This window comes from Melopsittacus undulatus, chromosome Z, assembly GCF_012275295.1.
Source record: "Melopsittacus undulatus isolate bMelUnd1 chromosome Z, bMelUnd1.mat.Z, whole genome shotgun sequence".
Classification (NCBI taxonomy): domain Eukaryota; kingdom Metazoa; phylum Chordata; class Aves; order Psittaciformes; family Psittaculidae; genus Melopsittacus; species Melopsittacus undulatus.
In genome coordinates this window covers 56,659,682-56,677,456 of record NC_047557.1, presented here as the reverse complement: position 1 = coordinate 56,677,456, position 17,775 = coordinate 56,659,682, and the positions used below count along the sequence as shown (strand labels likewise).

Genomic DNA, 17,775 nt, shown 5'->3' with positions numbered 1-17,775 from the left:
CATAACATCAGGAAATATATTCTCAACCTTACAGAAGGGTAGCCAGTAAGAGTACTGTGATGACATTCATATTTTAGTCAGTATTTTTCTTGAGGTTGTGTGTTTAATTTATTAAATAAAGTCCACTTTTTAACTTTTAAATTACTAAGAGAGTTGTTATGTCTACTTCTTCTTCCCCGCTTATAGCTAAAATAAAGTGAAAGAAAGACATGCCTTTGCGAGCAACTGAATTTTATTGTGAACAAGGGAACCAAGATGGGTTTCTATATTTGCAATATGCTTAAGGCTAGTCTGCTACCCTTCCGGTGAAAAGTGTCCAGATCCTCACAGCATACTAGCTGGAAGAATATTTTCACATCCACATGAACTGTAGACGAGCCTTGTAGTACCTGAAGCCATTGGTCATGGTATTTGACCTCACTTATTTGACAAGATTAGTTTCCTACTGTTCTGGATTCATACACAGATTAGAAACTCACTTTTTCAGATGTTCATCATTATGTGAAGAAAAATTTTAGGAAGACTTATGTATAGTTTCAATGGCAGGGTATGGGCTAGGAGTCTCTTTAGATCCTGATAACCACACATGAATGATAAAAGCATTGATATTTACAGTCAGTAAGCAACTCCCTCACACCTTAATTTTGTATCATACCTACTGCAGGAAGGACTGTGGTTTTTGCTTCCAGAGCAACTTGCATTCTCCCAACTCTGATGTGTGCAATAAGGGAAGTCACACCCACGTGAACTAAAACAACCTGCCAAACAAGTGAAAAAGCATCAAGCATCAAAACTTCACTTGCATACAGTAGGTTATCCTAACAACTATCCATTTGTGGTGACTGGCGAAAGTTGTGGCTGCCCCATCCCTGGAAGTGTCCAAGTCCAGATTGGAAGGGGCTTTGAGCAATCTTATCTAGTGCAAGGTGTCCCTGCCCAGCTAGATGATCTTTGAGGTCTCTTCCAATCCAAACCATTCTGTGATTCTAAGACATTATGTGCATTTTTTTCAGAATCAGGAAAGACAGGTATCCTTGACTAACAAGACAGATAGAAACAGGAGAGACAACTCCTGTGGGAAAGGCATGTCTGATTCCCCTGCTGGTATGTATACTTTTAACCAAACCCATCTATCAGTCTATGCATACTGCCATTGTTCGCTTCCTCGTTGCTTCTGTTGGGCAGAAGCCCCTAATGACCATATTAACTTGCAACACAGTCCAGTTAGTAATACAATATATTGTTAGTGTAGGCCTTAAATGGACAGACTAGGTTATTCTTTTCCCTCCCATCTCTATTACTTCCACTAACTACCTAAAGAGTAGTAGTCTATAAAGCTATTACTTCCAAGTTATTTGGCAATTGATACTATTCAGCCACATACACCACATACAGATATAACACTGACAAATAATGAGGTTGGGAACAAGTACATGAACAGCACTAAACTACTAGCAAGCTCTGAAAAGAGCATAACATGTAAAATCCTGTATACAATAAATGTACCTTACCTTAGCTGTCCAGTTTCTTTGGCTTATTTTGCCAGCTGTAGACAAAGTGTGAGTAAATATCTGGCCATCATCTGGGATCCAAGGACCACATATTCCTCCTCGACCCTTTATCAGACATATTGGTCATGTCAGTGAACTGCAACACAGTGAAAATCCTAGCTCCTCCTCTTTTACTTTCTTAAAATTACTTGTGTTCTCTAACAGCAAGGAAAATGATATTTTACAGCCAAATCTATTAAAATGCCAAAGTACGAGCAACATTGTTATGTGATAAAAGAGAAAAGCAACTGTTCCTATACTGAGTTAAAATCTCACAAATATTGTCATTTTTTTTAAATAGATGAAGCAAAATATGGTCCCAAATTTATCCACAGTATTAAACACTTTTTCAGGATTTTATGTAGTAGAACCAGAATCATAACCAATTTTTAATATTTTTCTAAGAGTTATTGTGGTTTCACTTTTGATACAGCAGCTTTATTTTTTTTTTCTTTAATGAGGAAGGAAGGCAACTCTTCTGTGCCTGTTTGCAGACCATTTCTCAGTAAAGCTGTTAAGGTGTAAACCTCCCAGTAATTGCAACCATAGAGCATTATTTTGGCTGTCTGAAGATCTTGAATTTTTTTTTCTTAAATTTTTATTTTTTTCTGCTAGCTCTAAATACTTCCTCAGGCACTTCTTTCAATGCAATGTAAGACACAGATGAAATCAAAAGAAATGGTATTCATACTAACCAAGATACAATGTATAAAAAGTTACAATAGTGTAAAAAACCCCAACAAAACTTCCTCTTGAATAATGGAGAAATATTGCTGTTAAGTGCATTGCCAATCTTATGCAATGATACTCATGGTCTTCTTGCTGCATGATTGCCAACCTGCTTAGCCTTCTTCTAAGCTGGAACTGAAATCTTTACAGTATTACAAGGAAGCAAGATGATGGATATTGGCTACATGTTTTCACCTTTTCCACACCTTAATCACAAGCAGAGCTAATTATAAAATTCAGGAATAATTGAAAGGTCAGCACTGTTGGGGGTCGAGCATGGGTGCTTGAACAGGCCTACAGCAAGCTGTGAGAAAGTGAATTTATGACCCCAGGTTAAAAGAAGAAGTGTCAAGATCAGCAAAACAGGAACGCAATAACAGGATGCCAGTAATTGCAAAAGCATGATGTAATGCTAAGCTGACACGAATGTTTGAAACCAATCAGGAAAGGTAAAGGGGAGCGTGTATGCCTCGTGGACAAAGCGAGGCAGCCAATCAAGTAATGCGTGATTGCGTGTAAGACAGTATATTAAGAGCAGCCTTGTAATCAATAAATGGAGCTTTTGTGAACCTACATCGTATCGGTGTTTTCTCCCCTCCACTTGTCCGCGGCATTCTGGTGACCCCGACGTGATACCAGGAGAGAGAGAGTGCGGACGAGAGAAGGTGGAGATCCCGGCTGCCCGAGAGAGGCAGGCTGCCGGAGAGAGGCAGGAAAGGAGCTCAAATTACGTGGCCACGGCTGACCGGTGAGTCAGGCAGACTGCGGTCTGGTTCGGGATGGGTTTCGCTGTATCAGCAATAGAAAAGGCTACGATAGAAGGTTTGCTAAGTGTAGCGAAGAAAACAGGGTACTCGATACCCCAACAGGAACTTGTGGACCTTTTATTTTGGTGCCGACGAAGGGGGTTGTTAGAAAATACGGGACAGTTATTCTCCAAAGATCAATGGCGTAAGATAGGTGAAGAATTGTGGGAGTCGGTGAAGCTTTTAATCTCGAGACTTGAGAGAAAATTACTAAGGAAGAAGCCCCTGATTTATGGATGTTTTCAGTCCTTCTTAAGGTGAAGGGAGCAACCTTTAAAGAGACAGACTTAAAGTTAATGCTGAAATAGTTGACCCAGAGATTGATGAGTCAACCAGACTTGAGATCTCTTCGTGGAATGAGGCAGGAGTTAAACTGTGGAATGCGGCCACGAAAGGCAATGACACTGTGAAAAGTTTGTTAGTCATTTGGAGAACTGTTTTAGAGACGTTAAAGTAAAAAAAAATGAGATCATGGAAACCAGCGCGCCCCCCTCCCCCCAACCCCAGCCTCCCCCCAAATCTCCGCACGGTTGCCGCTATGGCTGCGAAGATTGATGTCGGGGATGAAGATGATCCTTTCGACTCAGACCCTATTGACCCCAAGAAGGAGCCTGTGCACGTTCATCAGTTTGCTGTTGCTGCTCCTGAGATTCTGACGCCTGATAATGCCGATGCTGACCTGGATGGTGCTTTTGACCTAGAGCCTATTCATCCGGAAAAGAAGCTGATTATATCCCCCATATCCTCATGATAAATGGGTAGCTGTAAAGGGAGAAGTGAGATGGGTGGGGGATGTGGATGTATTGCACAGTTTCCCGTGGTGTGTGTGCTTCCCACCCGAGATGGGAAAGTCTCTTGTATGCTCTTATCAGGGGTATCGGGCAGAATGTGTCAGACCGTGGAGTTGGGACCCTGTATACAACTCCTTTGATACAGTCTCTCTGTGATAATCATGTACTAGAAGTTGGTAAATATAAGTATGTCCATGTTTCTATCGACCCTTGCAGACCTTTATAGATATGCTGGCAACTTCTTCCGACATAGGCTGGCCACCTGTGTCGGAATGAGTGTGCATTTTGGTCAGTAAAAAAGCCCAAGCCTCATTCAATGTGAGGGAGGCAGAGCCTCTGTGGGGACGCCCGCTAAGGTTGAGCCTGCCACCTCGCACTGCGATGATGCTTCTAGGAGCTGGTTTCCTGGTAGTCTTTACAGGGTCCTTGTGCCACGTCCTGTATGTGGGACTGTGCAGTGGGAGCAATGATTGTCTGGATTTTGTGTTTCAAATATTGTAGTTGTGTGGAGTGTGCTTGTGGGATCCCATATGTGTGTGTGTGTGTCTGTGTGTGTGCTGTGATGAGGGCAGACAGTGTTCTGTATATTTTTTGTTGTCAGGTTCATGTAAAAGTTTTAGCAGGTAGGCAGTTTAACCTTTCGGGCAAGAAAAGGTTAATGCAAAAGTGCAGTTGCCGATAGGCCGGTGGTTTTAGGCTGTGCAAAGCAGGGTGAGTGGACTTTTGAAAAAAAAAAAAAAAGGTAATGATAACTCATTCTAGCTGTTATTAATGACTGTAGTTTTGATGTATATTGCTTCAAGCTTGTTTTCCAGGACAATATGCATGTGTAATACAAAAAAAAAAAAAATCACTTGAGGGCAACTGAAAACAGCTTGAATGCATGCTTGTAAAGTAGCTATTATTAGAGGTTGTGATTTTGCATACTAAAACCACCTGTATTTACTAGGCCAGTTGCTAACAAGAAACAATACCTTGTATTGTATGGAATTGTTACTTGTAAAAGAGATGTTAGAACATGCAAATTTGCAGCAGCTGCTAGAAAATGCTAAGGTAAAAGCTAGAAAGATTCTAAGATTATGATAGTGTTATAAAGCAAGTAATGGAACAAATTAAGAGGGTGGGAGAACTCCACTGTAAGAAATTTCTTTGGTTAGCCACTCGCTGTCATCAGCATCTTCAACATGCTGATGCACTCTGTGATAGTTACTCTGCTAATGTAAATCTGTGTGTGCTTTCCTGTAGTAGTGACTTGTTACTGGATGAAGCAGGTGAAACTCTGCATAGACAACAAGGTTCAAGGACTGAGATTGACCAAATGCCTGCTACCACAGTCAAGGGCAAGACTGGTTGGCCTCTGTGTCTGCCACCAAGAAGAACCTTTAGCTTCGCTGCTGGCTTGCAACCCAGCAGGCATGGAGCGGTGGGGACACATGCCATGCCAGACCTTGATGTGAGGGATGGCCTCCACTGTTATCAGAGAGCTACCCAGGAGAAAAGGGTAGGCCCAGCTGTGTACAGCTATCAACAGGACCATACTGACTGCCAGCAAAACACATAAAGCCCCAGAACTCAACAACATAATGGACAAGTATACTGAGTACATCTGTTAAATTCCCATTATTCCAACTTGTTATATGGTGTGTAGGGTTCACTGTTATGCCACATGTTATAAAGGTGACTCAAGTGACTTCAAATCAGACTAATCTTACTGAAATAATGCTACCTAGAGTAGTGGGTTGTTGTGTTACACAAGTCAATCAGTGACAGAGCAGACATACCAAATTGTAAAAAACTTTTAGTAAAACTAAAAAGGGGGAGATGTGGAGACAGTGTTCTCACAGGAAAATGAATATTTGGTACATGAGCTCTGAATAACTCCGAGGGATACAGCAAGGCCATGGGAGGCCTGAGGAAGCCTAAGCAAGCAAGATAAGAAGAAGCTGTAATTCACTGAGTTATGAGAACTGTGGACTGTTGGCAAGCGTTCGAGGTCAAGTTCTCACACCTGTGCTTAACCAATTCTATGTTAGTCACTAGGGGTCTTCAAGACAAGTATCCAATCATGATATGCCAAATTGCTGTAGGTGTGTGTAAGCAATAGTATATAAGGAGTTAATGCTTTGCAATAAATGGCTTTTTGTCTGATCAAAAAAAAAAAAGGGGGAGTGTAACTCCTTGACTGTTAACACTGTACAGTTTACTTCTGCAGCTGCTTCATGTCCCCTTTGCATTAGAATGCTTCTGGGCATGTGTTGTATGAATCTTTCTGATCATTCTGAATCTATTCACAAGAAGTTGTTTGAACTTAAAGAAAATATGAAAAAACGTACTGTAGAAACAAATCCTATAGACTCTTGGTTAAAATCGTTAGGATAAGTAGTTGGTTAAGGAGTTTAATCATGATGTTTAGCGGACCAATAACGATTATGTTGTTAATTTTGTTTTTTGGACCTTGTTTGTTACAATGTATTATGCAAGGCATGCAGCAGATGACTAACGCTTTATTTGAAAAAGAGGGGGAGATGTTGGGGGTCGAGCATGGGCGCCTTGAACAGGCCTACAGCAAGCTGTGAGAAAGTGAATTTATGACCCCAGGTTAAAAGAAGAAGAAGTGTCAAGATCAGCAAAACAGGAACGCAATAACAGGATGCCAGTAATTGCAAAAGCATGATGTAATGCTAAGCTGACACGAATGTTTGAAACCAATCAGGAAAGGTAAAGGGGAGCGTGTATGCCTCGTGGACCAAAGCGAGGCAGCCAATCAAGTAATGCGTGATTGCGTGTAAGACAGTATATTAAGAGCAGCCTTGTAATCAATAAATGGAGCTTTTGTGAACCTACATCGTATCGGTGTTTTCTCCCCTCCACCTGGCCGCGGCACAGCACAGTGATGGGGTATTGAAGTTCTTTACCATGGCTCTAGACGAAAGTTTTGATGTGATGGTCCAGCAGCAATTCTTCTTTTAAACCAAATTCCTGCTATCAGCTAAGGTTCCCAGGGAGTCAGGAGTAAACAGCTCCCTAAGAAGGGACTGCCAGAAGTAAGCTGGAACTTTTGTGGAAGCATTAAGCTTTCACACAAGAGGGTACATTGAAATAGCTGCAAGACACATAGACTAGGTCTTCTATTACACTATCCTTTGACCACACAAAATGTATCAGACTGCCAAAAGGGAGTTCAACTAGAAGGACTGGGCAACTGCATTGAAGGTTACTATATACAGGGTTTAGAGTTATTAGAGTCAGAACTTAAATTTTTTATTCAGAGAAGAACAGATACTTAATAAGTCAAGCAGACAAGTTAAGAATGGATCCTACTTACCACTGCATGAACAATTTTGTTATCTTGTCTTTGGATTAATTTTTCATGTTTTTTTCTTTTTCTCTGATCTAACCCAGAAAAACCCATCCATCTCAGGACATGTGTATACAGGCTTCACAAATCAGCAATACACACCCCATGAAATTTCAGTAACTCAAGCAAATCCTTCAGTTCAGGGTCCCTCTTCAAGCTTTAGAGATAGTAACAAGTCCAATTTACAATCTGCCCTGCTTGCTTTAAAATTAAATGATCTCTTTTTCTCTACTGACTACACAAATATCTGGGTCAAGTAATCTTAAACAGGTAAAACTGGTCCACTAAACAAAATGAGAAATTCTGAATACTGCCTTGCTCAAATATCTGCTTGCTTTGCAGTCTCATAATCCAGATCAAAATATTCTAAACCTGACAGATATTCCCACAGTGGTTTAGTGATTTTGGTCTAACTGTAATCACAGAAAGACTTCATGAACTGAAATTGGTTATTACAATGATGTCTCATCCAGTAGCAAGAACAGAGCACACTATACTAACCATGAAGGCCAAAGGACAGGAATGGATGTTGGCATGGTAGACACAGCAGTTTTCCCCATTTGCATCTTTCCAGCTGGTGGGACATTCCTGCTCCTCACAGAATTCTTTTGCAGCAGTAGCATTGCTTGCCAAGCAGCAGAGAGAGAGAGAGAAACTTTTACATTATTCCTCATTCCTCAGAATTGCAACAAGCACATTAGAGCCTGTTCTTTATCCTGCACAGGAATAATAGCAGCAAAATATACACAATGAAATAAACACTGTTACACCATTTCTTTCTCTTTTGTTTTGCTTCTGATTAAAGCACTCCTGGAGCCATGAAGACTGCTGTCCAGATGGCTCACTGCCTACTGCCCATCAGCAGAGACTTCTGGCACATAGGTGAGCAAGCAGGTAGCAACCTCCACTTGTCTCCTCAAACTGAGTTGATGACCAGATGGGGTCACTTGGCTTTGCTGTATCTAGCACAGAAGGAGATACCATTACTCTACTACTACTATCAGAAATACGAGTCCCTGGCTACTTTCATTCTCAGTGTTGTCAGTTATATAACTTCATCTGTGCTTGTGATTCATGCATATTATTCAGTTCCAGTCTTTGCTCCAAAACCCAGACCACCAAGGAAAATAATGATATCGGGTAATAACATCAGATACAATTTGCCAAACCCAAAATTTAGAGCAAAAAGTGGACTCTAGGAATAGACTGTTCTGCAAAACAAGGTAAGCCTTTTGTAACTCTATCACTGAAAGAAAAATGCAGTTATCTGGAAATGTGTGATGCAACAATTCTTCCCACTGTTTCCTCAATTATTCTTTCAGTTGATTTTTACCCCAGTAAATTTGGCTTTAAAATAAAATAATTTTCTGCAAACATGGCTTACTTGGTATATATAGCCAGGCTTAGTTGTAGGGTTTATATTTGAAACCTGAGATAAGAAAATTTTTAAATCCCTGAGACATCCAAATAGATAAAATCCATTGGCAGTTGAAAAAATATTCAAGCAAGTTGGTGCCTACTTCTATCATGTATTTGTTCCCACAGCTGCTTTCAGAAATTTACTCTGTATTCTGTGGTTTTTACTCAATATCTTCATCATGGCTCCAATCAATTATGCTGACATCCACATGTTGACTTGTTAGCCTCAGCCATATTTGAGTGAGCCACTGTAAGCTAAGTGAGAGTCAACTGGACAATTCAGTTAAAACAAGGTGCAAATTTGATCCTCTTGAAAAATGCAGCACAATTTTCTCTCCTTTTAAATATTTGCCCTTTGATATCTATGTGCAAGAAATGCACAAGCACAAAAAGAGCAGAATTTTCTGAATTCCTAACTGATTTAAGGGAATGGGTCTCCCTGGAAAGACTACAAAAACTTCCAAGCAGTGAAAAAAAATCTGCTTTACGGTTAAGTTACAGGAACTACTACTACCCATAAAATTCAGAAAATGTGATAAACAAGTTTTGCAAAACTCTGTAGCCAGAGTACACAGATGATCAAAATACAGTATCAACTTTTTTTTGCCATTGCAAATGCATAATAGGTCATCTTTCAATATGAAAAAAATCTCTCTGGATAACAGCTTCTACAATCTGAACTTTGTGTTCTGAACACATACTGGCAAAGAAAAATGTGAGGTTTTGCATAAACATCTCTGACAGTAACCAAGTACAGCACAGAAAATGTGGAAATGCAGTTGCAGCCTTTGTCCCAGACATTGCTGTATATGGGTGGAGAAATGCTATGTACAGGCAAAAATGTGACTGGAAGTTGAACACATAAACATTCTGTATTTAACCTCTGTTGTGTACAGTTACCAACACAGTGTCTGGGTTGATCTATATAAGCTTTTGGACTGATTTCAGTGCTACAGAAATCAAAATAAGTTCATCACAAATTTCAATGGATTCAGGGTTGGGCCAGCCTCTTTTTCATGTCCATGTTGTGCACTTCAAACACACTTCTGATTAAAATAAGACACAGCTAGTTTGGGACTTGTGCTTAAACTTCAGTTGCAAATTCTTTGTGTAGAGAAGGCAGCAAATGATGTTCAGAATTGCACTGAGAGAGTAATGCAGATACAGGTTGATGTACCCTATCCTTGACCATGCAGGTAAGCATGCCTCGGTGGCTGCTCTGACAGTAAAGCCATTGGCAAACAACTGTAAGAGGCCTCAAGAGCTGCAAGGAATTAGCAAGGAGTCCCAGAGGCATGTTCCAATTTGCTACTAATAATGTACCCACAGAATCCTCATATACTCATGACCGTGAAAGCATTCTTATAGGAAGTAATACCTGTGAGAAAGGATTCCATTTTGCACTGCATACTGAAAAAAGCTGTCTGATGCAAAGACTGCATAGGTCACGTTGAAGAATTCCCCACTCACAGTCTTTTCTGGAGGCCTTTGAACCCATGCCATCTCCAGGCCTAAAACAACATAATCATGGGCAAACAAATTTGCTATACTTTTCTACTTTACAGATGCATACAAATGTAAAACTTTCTCTGTGGTATCTAATGTCCCATTGCTTTTTATGAGCCCAAAACAATTATCCACTTTAGTGGCTGTATAGCTAAACACAAATACACACTAATTGAATGCTTCTGACATTCACTTAGAAAAGATCAAACAACTGCAGAAATATGACAAAAAAATATGATCGTATTATCTAAAGTAGCTTTGCTCCCAGTATAGTTCAGTACTACTTATCCTGATATATTTGCCTTCCTCTTTCAACAGGCAGCAAATACTGCTCTTCATTCTTGGCTGCATAATGAGGCACACCTCATTATGGAAGAAGAACAGCTAACTAGCACACATGAAATTCAGTCAAAACCCTTAACCTCATGAAACATGAATTATATATACTAATAATGATATATGTAAGAGAATTCTCTTTTTATAAAATTGTATCACATCTAGAACAGATGACTGGAAGGAACGCTACTCAGGTATCTGTCATCTTCCATTTCCACACTCTTACTGGGAAGATTTATCCCAGCCATCTATCTTTGACTCTGAGACACTGTATTACCTGCTCTGAGCCAGAGAATTAATTTAAATAAGAGGTGGGAGAAGGTTTTAATCCATATGTTAAACAACACTATCAAAATCTTCCCACTCCATTCACCTACCTCTTTCCATATTGCTGGATGAAGGTGTTAACTTGCACCACATCAGATTACTAACATCATATAAGTTTGTAGCTCTCAGTTTGTCAGGAAGTTCTAAATCCCTTCTGCAGATGATGGGTAAACCTGACCTTCAAGAGATCCTAACTTTTTTGTTGTTGCTGCTGCTTTTCAACTGTAAACTTTTATTGCTCTGGAGTCGCTTTTACAAAGTATCCTTCACTTGCACTGTTACTGAAGCTGCTATTTTTTTTCCTTAAACATAATTCCCTTTCAGATATAAAGAAGCAAATTGTAAAATAACCTTCTGATTTCATCTTCCTTGAAAAGTAAATGCACATCATAAATGCTAATACTATGAGAGAAACTACAACATAAAAAATTACAAAAAATCATTTGCACTAAAGGCATGAGAGCTGTGCTTCAGAGAAGGTCAGCATAAATTTCAGACAAATTACTTTCTACTTTCCTTTAAAGTTCTCACAAAGATAAACAAAACACATCTTTCAACGACAGATACTCTCACATCTAGATACTTTGAAGATCTTGTGTTAAATCCACAGCAATGAGGCCACAGTACATTGGCAAATATACAAAGCTCTTGCTTTGCTTTTAGCAGTGCTCAGAATATGACAAGGAAGAACCACAAAGAAAGGCAGAATCGAGCTTGGAGTTCTTTCAAAAATTGGTGTAAAAGGTACAGTTTAATTAAGCAACTTGCCCATATTAGTTTCCCTTGTACTCAGTTCACACTTTGATTATTTGTAAGAATAGCTGTTCTGATGAATAGTTGTTTCAGTGTCAGCAATAGTAAATTAATACAGGTATAAAAGTCCTAGTTGACAGTTATCTATATAGCTCTTGAATTTCACTTTTTCAAAAAAAGTCATTGGAAAATGTTTAACTGAAATACTGAACTCAGAGTGTGACCCAGCAGTTTATCTCCTGGAGTGTTTTATCAGTATTACTTTCCCAGGGATTCTAGTTTTTTTAAAAAAACCCATTGAAACACATTGTCTCTGGTCTTATCTTTTACAACACAAACAAAAGTGTTCCTTTACATCAGTTATTTATCACTTACAGAGTCACAAAATCATAGAACAGTTGAAATTAAAAGACACGTCTGGAAATCATCTGGCCTAAAACTGTGTTGCTCAAGGCAGGATCACCTAAAGCAGATCTTGGGTTATGAAAATCTCCATGAATGGAGAAACCATAACTTTTCTGGGCAACCTGTTCTTCAGTATAAAAGAGTCTTCTTATATTTAAATTCAATATCCCATATTTCAGTTGCTCTTTAATTATTTATCAATTGCAAACAATCCATTTCCAACAGAAAAGAAAAAAATTATTCAATTTTTTATTATCTCATCATGTGAAGTCATTTTTGAAACTAATTAAAAAAGTGGTTAAAAATCTCAAATGTTTTTAAAGTACTCACAGAACACAGTTTTGAGCAAGGTGGAAAAGCATGATGTATAGAATTGGTGATCATGCTTTCTGGCTAGAGGGTTTAAACACAGTCCACATTTGAACTGACGCTACAAAAAGCCAGCAATGACTCAATAGAATTTGCTGCAATGCAGAGTTGCCTGCCTGCTTTGTTTGGATTAAGTTGCATTTGGTTTTCTAATATAAGAAATTAAATGTTTTCAGTTTCTTTATGGGGAAAGGGATTCAGCTGTTGCTGTTACATTTTTTCAGAAAAAATGAATAATGGACAAATAATAGCTCTGAAGTATATTTGGTTGTTTTCATTCACTTCCCTAGCAAGACATGCTGAAACTGATTCAGATACTTTTCACCATGCATAACATTCCCCATGAGTCAAGTATGATTCCAAGTATTTCACTTTTGGGTTTTCAACCATTCCCTAGGCATAAGATGATCTTTCTTGAGCAGCTCAAGGACTCACTCACCTCCACAGTCTAGCATGTTATACTCATCTGGTTTTTCCAGGGGCCAACAGTCATAGTCTTTGTTATCTAAATCATGCCACCCCTCCACAGATATCACCTGCCAGAAAAAAAGCATCTGAATAGACCCAAAAAAGTCAGTATGGCATAGGGGAAGGATAAGTCCCATCTCCAAAGTTTACATTTCTTCTAAAGAAATCAAGGCAAATGCAGATACATAGCCTGGCACATTATACTCTCTTCAACTTCTGGAGTAAAAATTGACAACTTCTTAGGGTTATACAAATTCAATCAGTATATTATTTTGATCTATCCAGAAATTAGCCTTGAAACAATGAGGGGACTTGATAAATCCTTCTCTTGCAAAAGATTTTCTCTAAAAAAAAAACGTGGCTCTAGGATTTAAAGAGATTTTTTTTTGCTTAAAAGTTGCTAAAATGGCAACCTCTCTGCTTCAAAGTACTTAGTTTCTATTAATCTTTTCTACATAAACAAAAAGACATTTTTGTTATACCTTTAATAAAATAACTATTATATATATATATAAATATTAAAATATATATAGATAATATTCATATTGCATAAGCCTATTACAGGTAGAATATAGCATCAAAATAGATACAAATTGAACTGCAATAGTAGCAAAATACACGTTATACGTTATAATAGATATACTAATCATATATTAAAATACACACTCCAGGGTATACATGAACAGAACAGAAAGTTATGTTAATACACCCTGGTCGTATTCCACTTTTAGTAAAAGAGAATAGCTTCTATTTATATAATCTGCTATAACTTTTCCATATATTATTGGAGGGTAATAATTTACTGGGTTATGCAATCACAGTATTCACGAAATAAGATGGAATTATACAACTCATTTTTTCAATATTACTCTTGTTTTCTACATTACTATAGTAACATTCAACAAATGATAAATATAGCTGTCTCACTGAAATAAGCCATATACAGTTCTTTCCATATGCACAGACCACAGGAATAGGTTCTGGTAAGAGGATCTATTTATTTTACCTACCAATAAACTCAGGAGGCTTCGGAGCCCTAAGGCTGGTGTTTTAACAGCTCCCATGCTTCCTAGCATGCACCCAGCTCACCAAGTCAGGACTGCTTCTGATGTGCTGTTGCTACTGAACTAGATGCCCTTACCTAAGCATGGGGGTTGCTAGGCAAGCTGATCCTGGCAGCTCCAGCTGCTGCAGCTGTTCTGCCTCCTCCTTCGCTCTCCTCCCCTATTCCACTTCTTCTCACTGCCTGATGGAAACACCCCTCTGAATATCTGCTGAACCTCTCTGAAAAACCATCACTTGTGTTAGGGACAGCCCTGCTCTCGCAACATTGAGGCTTGTGCCGCTGTCAGCTTGAAGCTGGAAAAGCAATGGAAGAATTTTATTTCACTGTCTCATCGAACTTAGGCAGCATCTGACTTTTAGGTAGATTAATTAATACTGTGGAAATAACAGAGACACAAGTGGCTCTGGGGGAGGAAAGGTATATATGCTCCAAGGCAAGAAAATTTCACCTATGAAAGGTAAACTGTAAGACTAGCAGTTGGGCTAGGTGAACTCCTGAAATTCCTTTTAACACAAATTGTATTAGATCCTACAGCTTCAGTTTCTCAGTCCCTGGAGGTATAGGACAATTTCTTATTGAGAAGCGTGCCACTACATACACAGGTGAAACAGACTTTTGCCAAGCCATGTTGATATGATAAAGACAGAGATGTGTCCACAACTATTTCTGTTTGCTGAAATCATTGCCAACACAGAACTTCAGTAGTGATTCGGCTTTCCTGACTATTTCCCTGTATTTCCTCTGGAATTCTGGCTCTCCCTCAAACTGACACAGGCAATCTTAATTAAAATGCTAGGACTTCATTATTTATTGCATCAAAATTGCATAAAAAAATTCAGTGTGTTCCCAGTTTATTTTGAAAGGAATTGCAGATCAATCAAAAAAATCTGTCTGGATTCACTCGTAAGAGATATTTGTGTAAATTAATACTAATATTTTAGGCTGGAATTGTATGTTTGTAGTGAAATCCTAAACTTGATTTATGTTGCTTCTTCATTTGACCATTTCACACAAATCATAGGTTTCAATATATAGTATTTCAGCTGGCTATTTTGTAGAAAGAGAATTATCTGCTTAAAAGAACACTACATATATTAGCATCTTGGAGAGTTTTTCTGGTGATTTGGTTTAGAATATCTTGTGCTTAATGAGGAATTTGCCGGCAGGGAAGCTAAGGATTACATCTTGATACACCCTACAGCAGCAAAAAGACTACCACACTGATCCTAATTTTCTTTAATGGGACTCTCAAATATTCACATGACATTAATATCATGATTCAAGGACTGCAAAAAATTGTATATTACTTCTATAGCCACTTGATACCACCAAGTTCAGAATTCTGGGAAAGCAGCAATGTACAAGAAACTGCTCTGGAAATCCTGAATTAAAGATGTATGGATTAGAATGCCTTGTGATTTTCTGATTTAACAATCTACCTCAGCTATTTGAGAAGCACATTAACACCCCTGCATTTAAGCACTGGAAATTATAAAAAGAAAACCAGTGAGAACTGTTTTGAAATATAAATATGTGAACCTTAGTAAAAAGAAAGGATTGACAGGTTAGTGAGTAATACAGTCTTTGGTATATCTACAACTCTTTTATGAAAACAGAAACAGATGTGAATAAAGTGAGATGATCATATCAAATGTAATAATCTTTGCTTTACATTTGTTTGGGTTTTTTTGTTTGTGGGTTATATGCAATCACATAATTTGCATTAACATCTTAACATTGCATCATACTATGAATGAGGTTATTAACACAGTCAGACTCAGTCAAGCGTCGATTAACTAAATTCTGCCTACTGACACTTGACTGGTTTAGTGCAATGACACAGTTCTTTGGCTTCTCTTAGAATGATCTCTTAGTCTAAAAAGATAGATAATTTCTACTGATTGAAATTAAGTTTATCAAACAACTTTGTTTACAGATTTATTTTTGTTGTGTTTGTTATGCTCAGATGCTCCCTTAACCTACATCACTTCTATTTGATTCATTAACTCGTTAACAATTTCTAATACCGAACAGAGGGAAAATAAAGCTATTCAAAATTTAATGAGATGTAGATAATGGTAAAATCATGCATCCTTATTAACGTTTTATGTCTTATATGTCTTATAATGTTTTATAACTAAAATTAAAATATGCACCATTTGTACAACATAATAATTATTGCTGATATTACTGAATAAAATTTGCTAATTATATGCTTTCAAGTATTTTAGGAAAGTGACTTCCAGCTATAGACCAAAACAAAAATTGCTGTGATAAAATCTTCAAATATCCTTGAAAATATTTATTTTTTTCTGGCATTCAAACTTTCCAGATGGTTCTTGTGCTGATATAACAAGCTGAAGTTCAAACAGAGATCTTAAAACTATTTAATCTTTAATTAGATTAACTTTTCTAGCTAGATACATATTTTCAACAAGAAACAATATAAAAAAATCATTACTAAGACTCATTTGACATTTCAGTATGATGGAATTACAAAGATAGTGTTTATTAGAACAGTGTTTTCATTTGTGAAATCAGTAGTTAAAAATTCAGTTCTTGAAATATAAAACTCCACTACACAATGTTAAACCTGAACACGTGTTAGCATCCTGCTCAATGCTACACCACTCCAGGCTCCTAGCCTGGATTATCTATCCTATTCTCATTTCATAGTGTTAGCTCTAATAAAAGGCATTTTAAACGACACAGGGTCTGAAAGCCTTTCTTACTGGAGTCAAGGAGGCCAGTAAAGCTTCCGATACCAGGACCTTTCAGGGCTAGTGTGCTGGCATGGCCAGAGCACTCTGACACTTCCCTCTAGTGGCCTCATTGCAGAACACCGGCGGGGAGGTTTCCTCCTGTGAGCAGTCTGGTTGAAGGACAGCCTGATGTTAATGCACAAGCTGCCACAAAAGAAGTACTTAGAAGCGGTGTAGCAGACAGCCTGCCTGATCTCTGGTTCTCACCCGGAAGTTTGGTGGCAGCAGTTTATAGTCTTCTACCCCTCCCCTTCCCTGGGTTAGCCTGGATTAGCAAGGTTAAAAAAACAGTATCTGATTTTATCCAGAATTTTTGGTAACTTAATTCAAAGACTAAACATTGCCATGAGTTTTGAGGTAGATGAGTAGATTCAGAAGCACCGAGTGCACCAGTTTGCTGGGATTGCTGAACAGGCAACAGCTGTGTATCTGGTGAAATGCTGGTGAGCAGTAAACAAGCTCCTGAGCCTTGCACATACACCATTCCTTAACTTTGCAGTATTTCTCCATTTCACACACTCTCCCAGATACTGGAAGTTTAAGAGAGTTCCAAAGAAAGAGGCCATGAGCTAAAAGAATGGTAATCATAAAACAAAAAAGAAGTAATTAAGTATTTGTTACTAAAGATCTTAAAGGCTAATTTTAGAGGATTAATCTTTGATGACAGTCGAAAGCAACTACAGCAAAAGGGGCAAAGAGTTACACAGTTTACACAAAGGAAAAGTGCTGAGAGGCAGTATGAAAGCATGACACGTCAGAGAAAGATTTTGTAAAAAGATTATTAGAGGCACTGAAACAGCTTCTTCTGATTACTACCTATGACATTATACATGCCTCACAAAAACACAGAAACCTCAAAAATGCATATGGTACTTACTGGTAAGGTGGCAGCTAAAATTCAATGGATTCTTAAGTTATTGGGAATGCTGAACAAATATATGATTTTATAGATACATTCCACAGGTCCACTCTAGCTCATGGGGCATCACAGGAAGGCTTGTTCTGTTGCTGCACTTTGGATTTGGTCTGCAGCATTAAACAAGCTTAAATATTTAATTAATTTCAAACATGTCAGAAAACACATAAAAACTCTAAAAAAGACATATCATGTGTACTCCCTGAAGGCTATA

General features: G+C 38.3%; 1 protein-coding gene across 1 annotated transcript in view; it reads right to left on the bottom strand.

Annotated features, from left to right (window-relative positions):
- LOC101876916 (atrial natriuretic peptide receptor 2-like) overlaps window positions 1-13,881 on the bottom strand; it is a 42,681-nt gene extending 28,800 nt beyond the window's left edge. The window contains 6 exon segments of the mRNA XM_013130505.1: window positions 656-758; window positions 1,512-1,616; window positions 7,736-7,859; window positions 10,032-10,164; window positions 12,789-12,885; window positions 13,828-13,881. Coding sequence (XP_012985959.1) covers window positions 656-758; window positions 1,512-1,616; window positions 7,736-7,859; window positions 10,032-10,164; window positions 12,789-12,885; window positions 13,828-13,881 — 616 coding nt within the window.
- Between the last annotated feature and the right edge of the window lie 3,894 nt (window positions 13,882-17,775).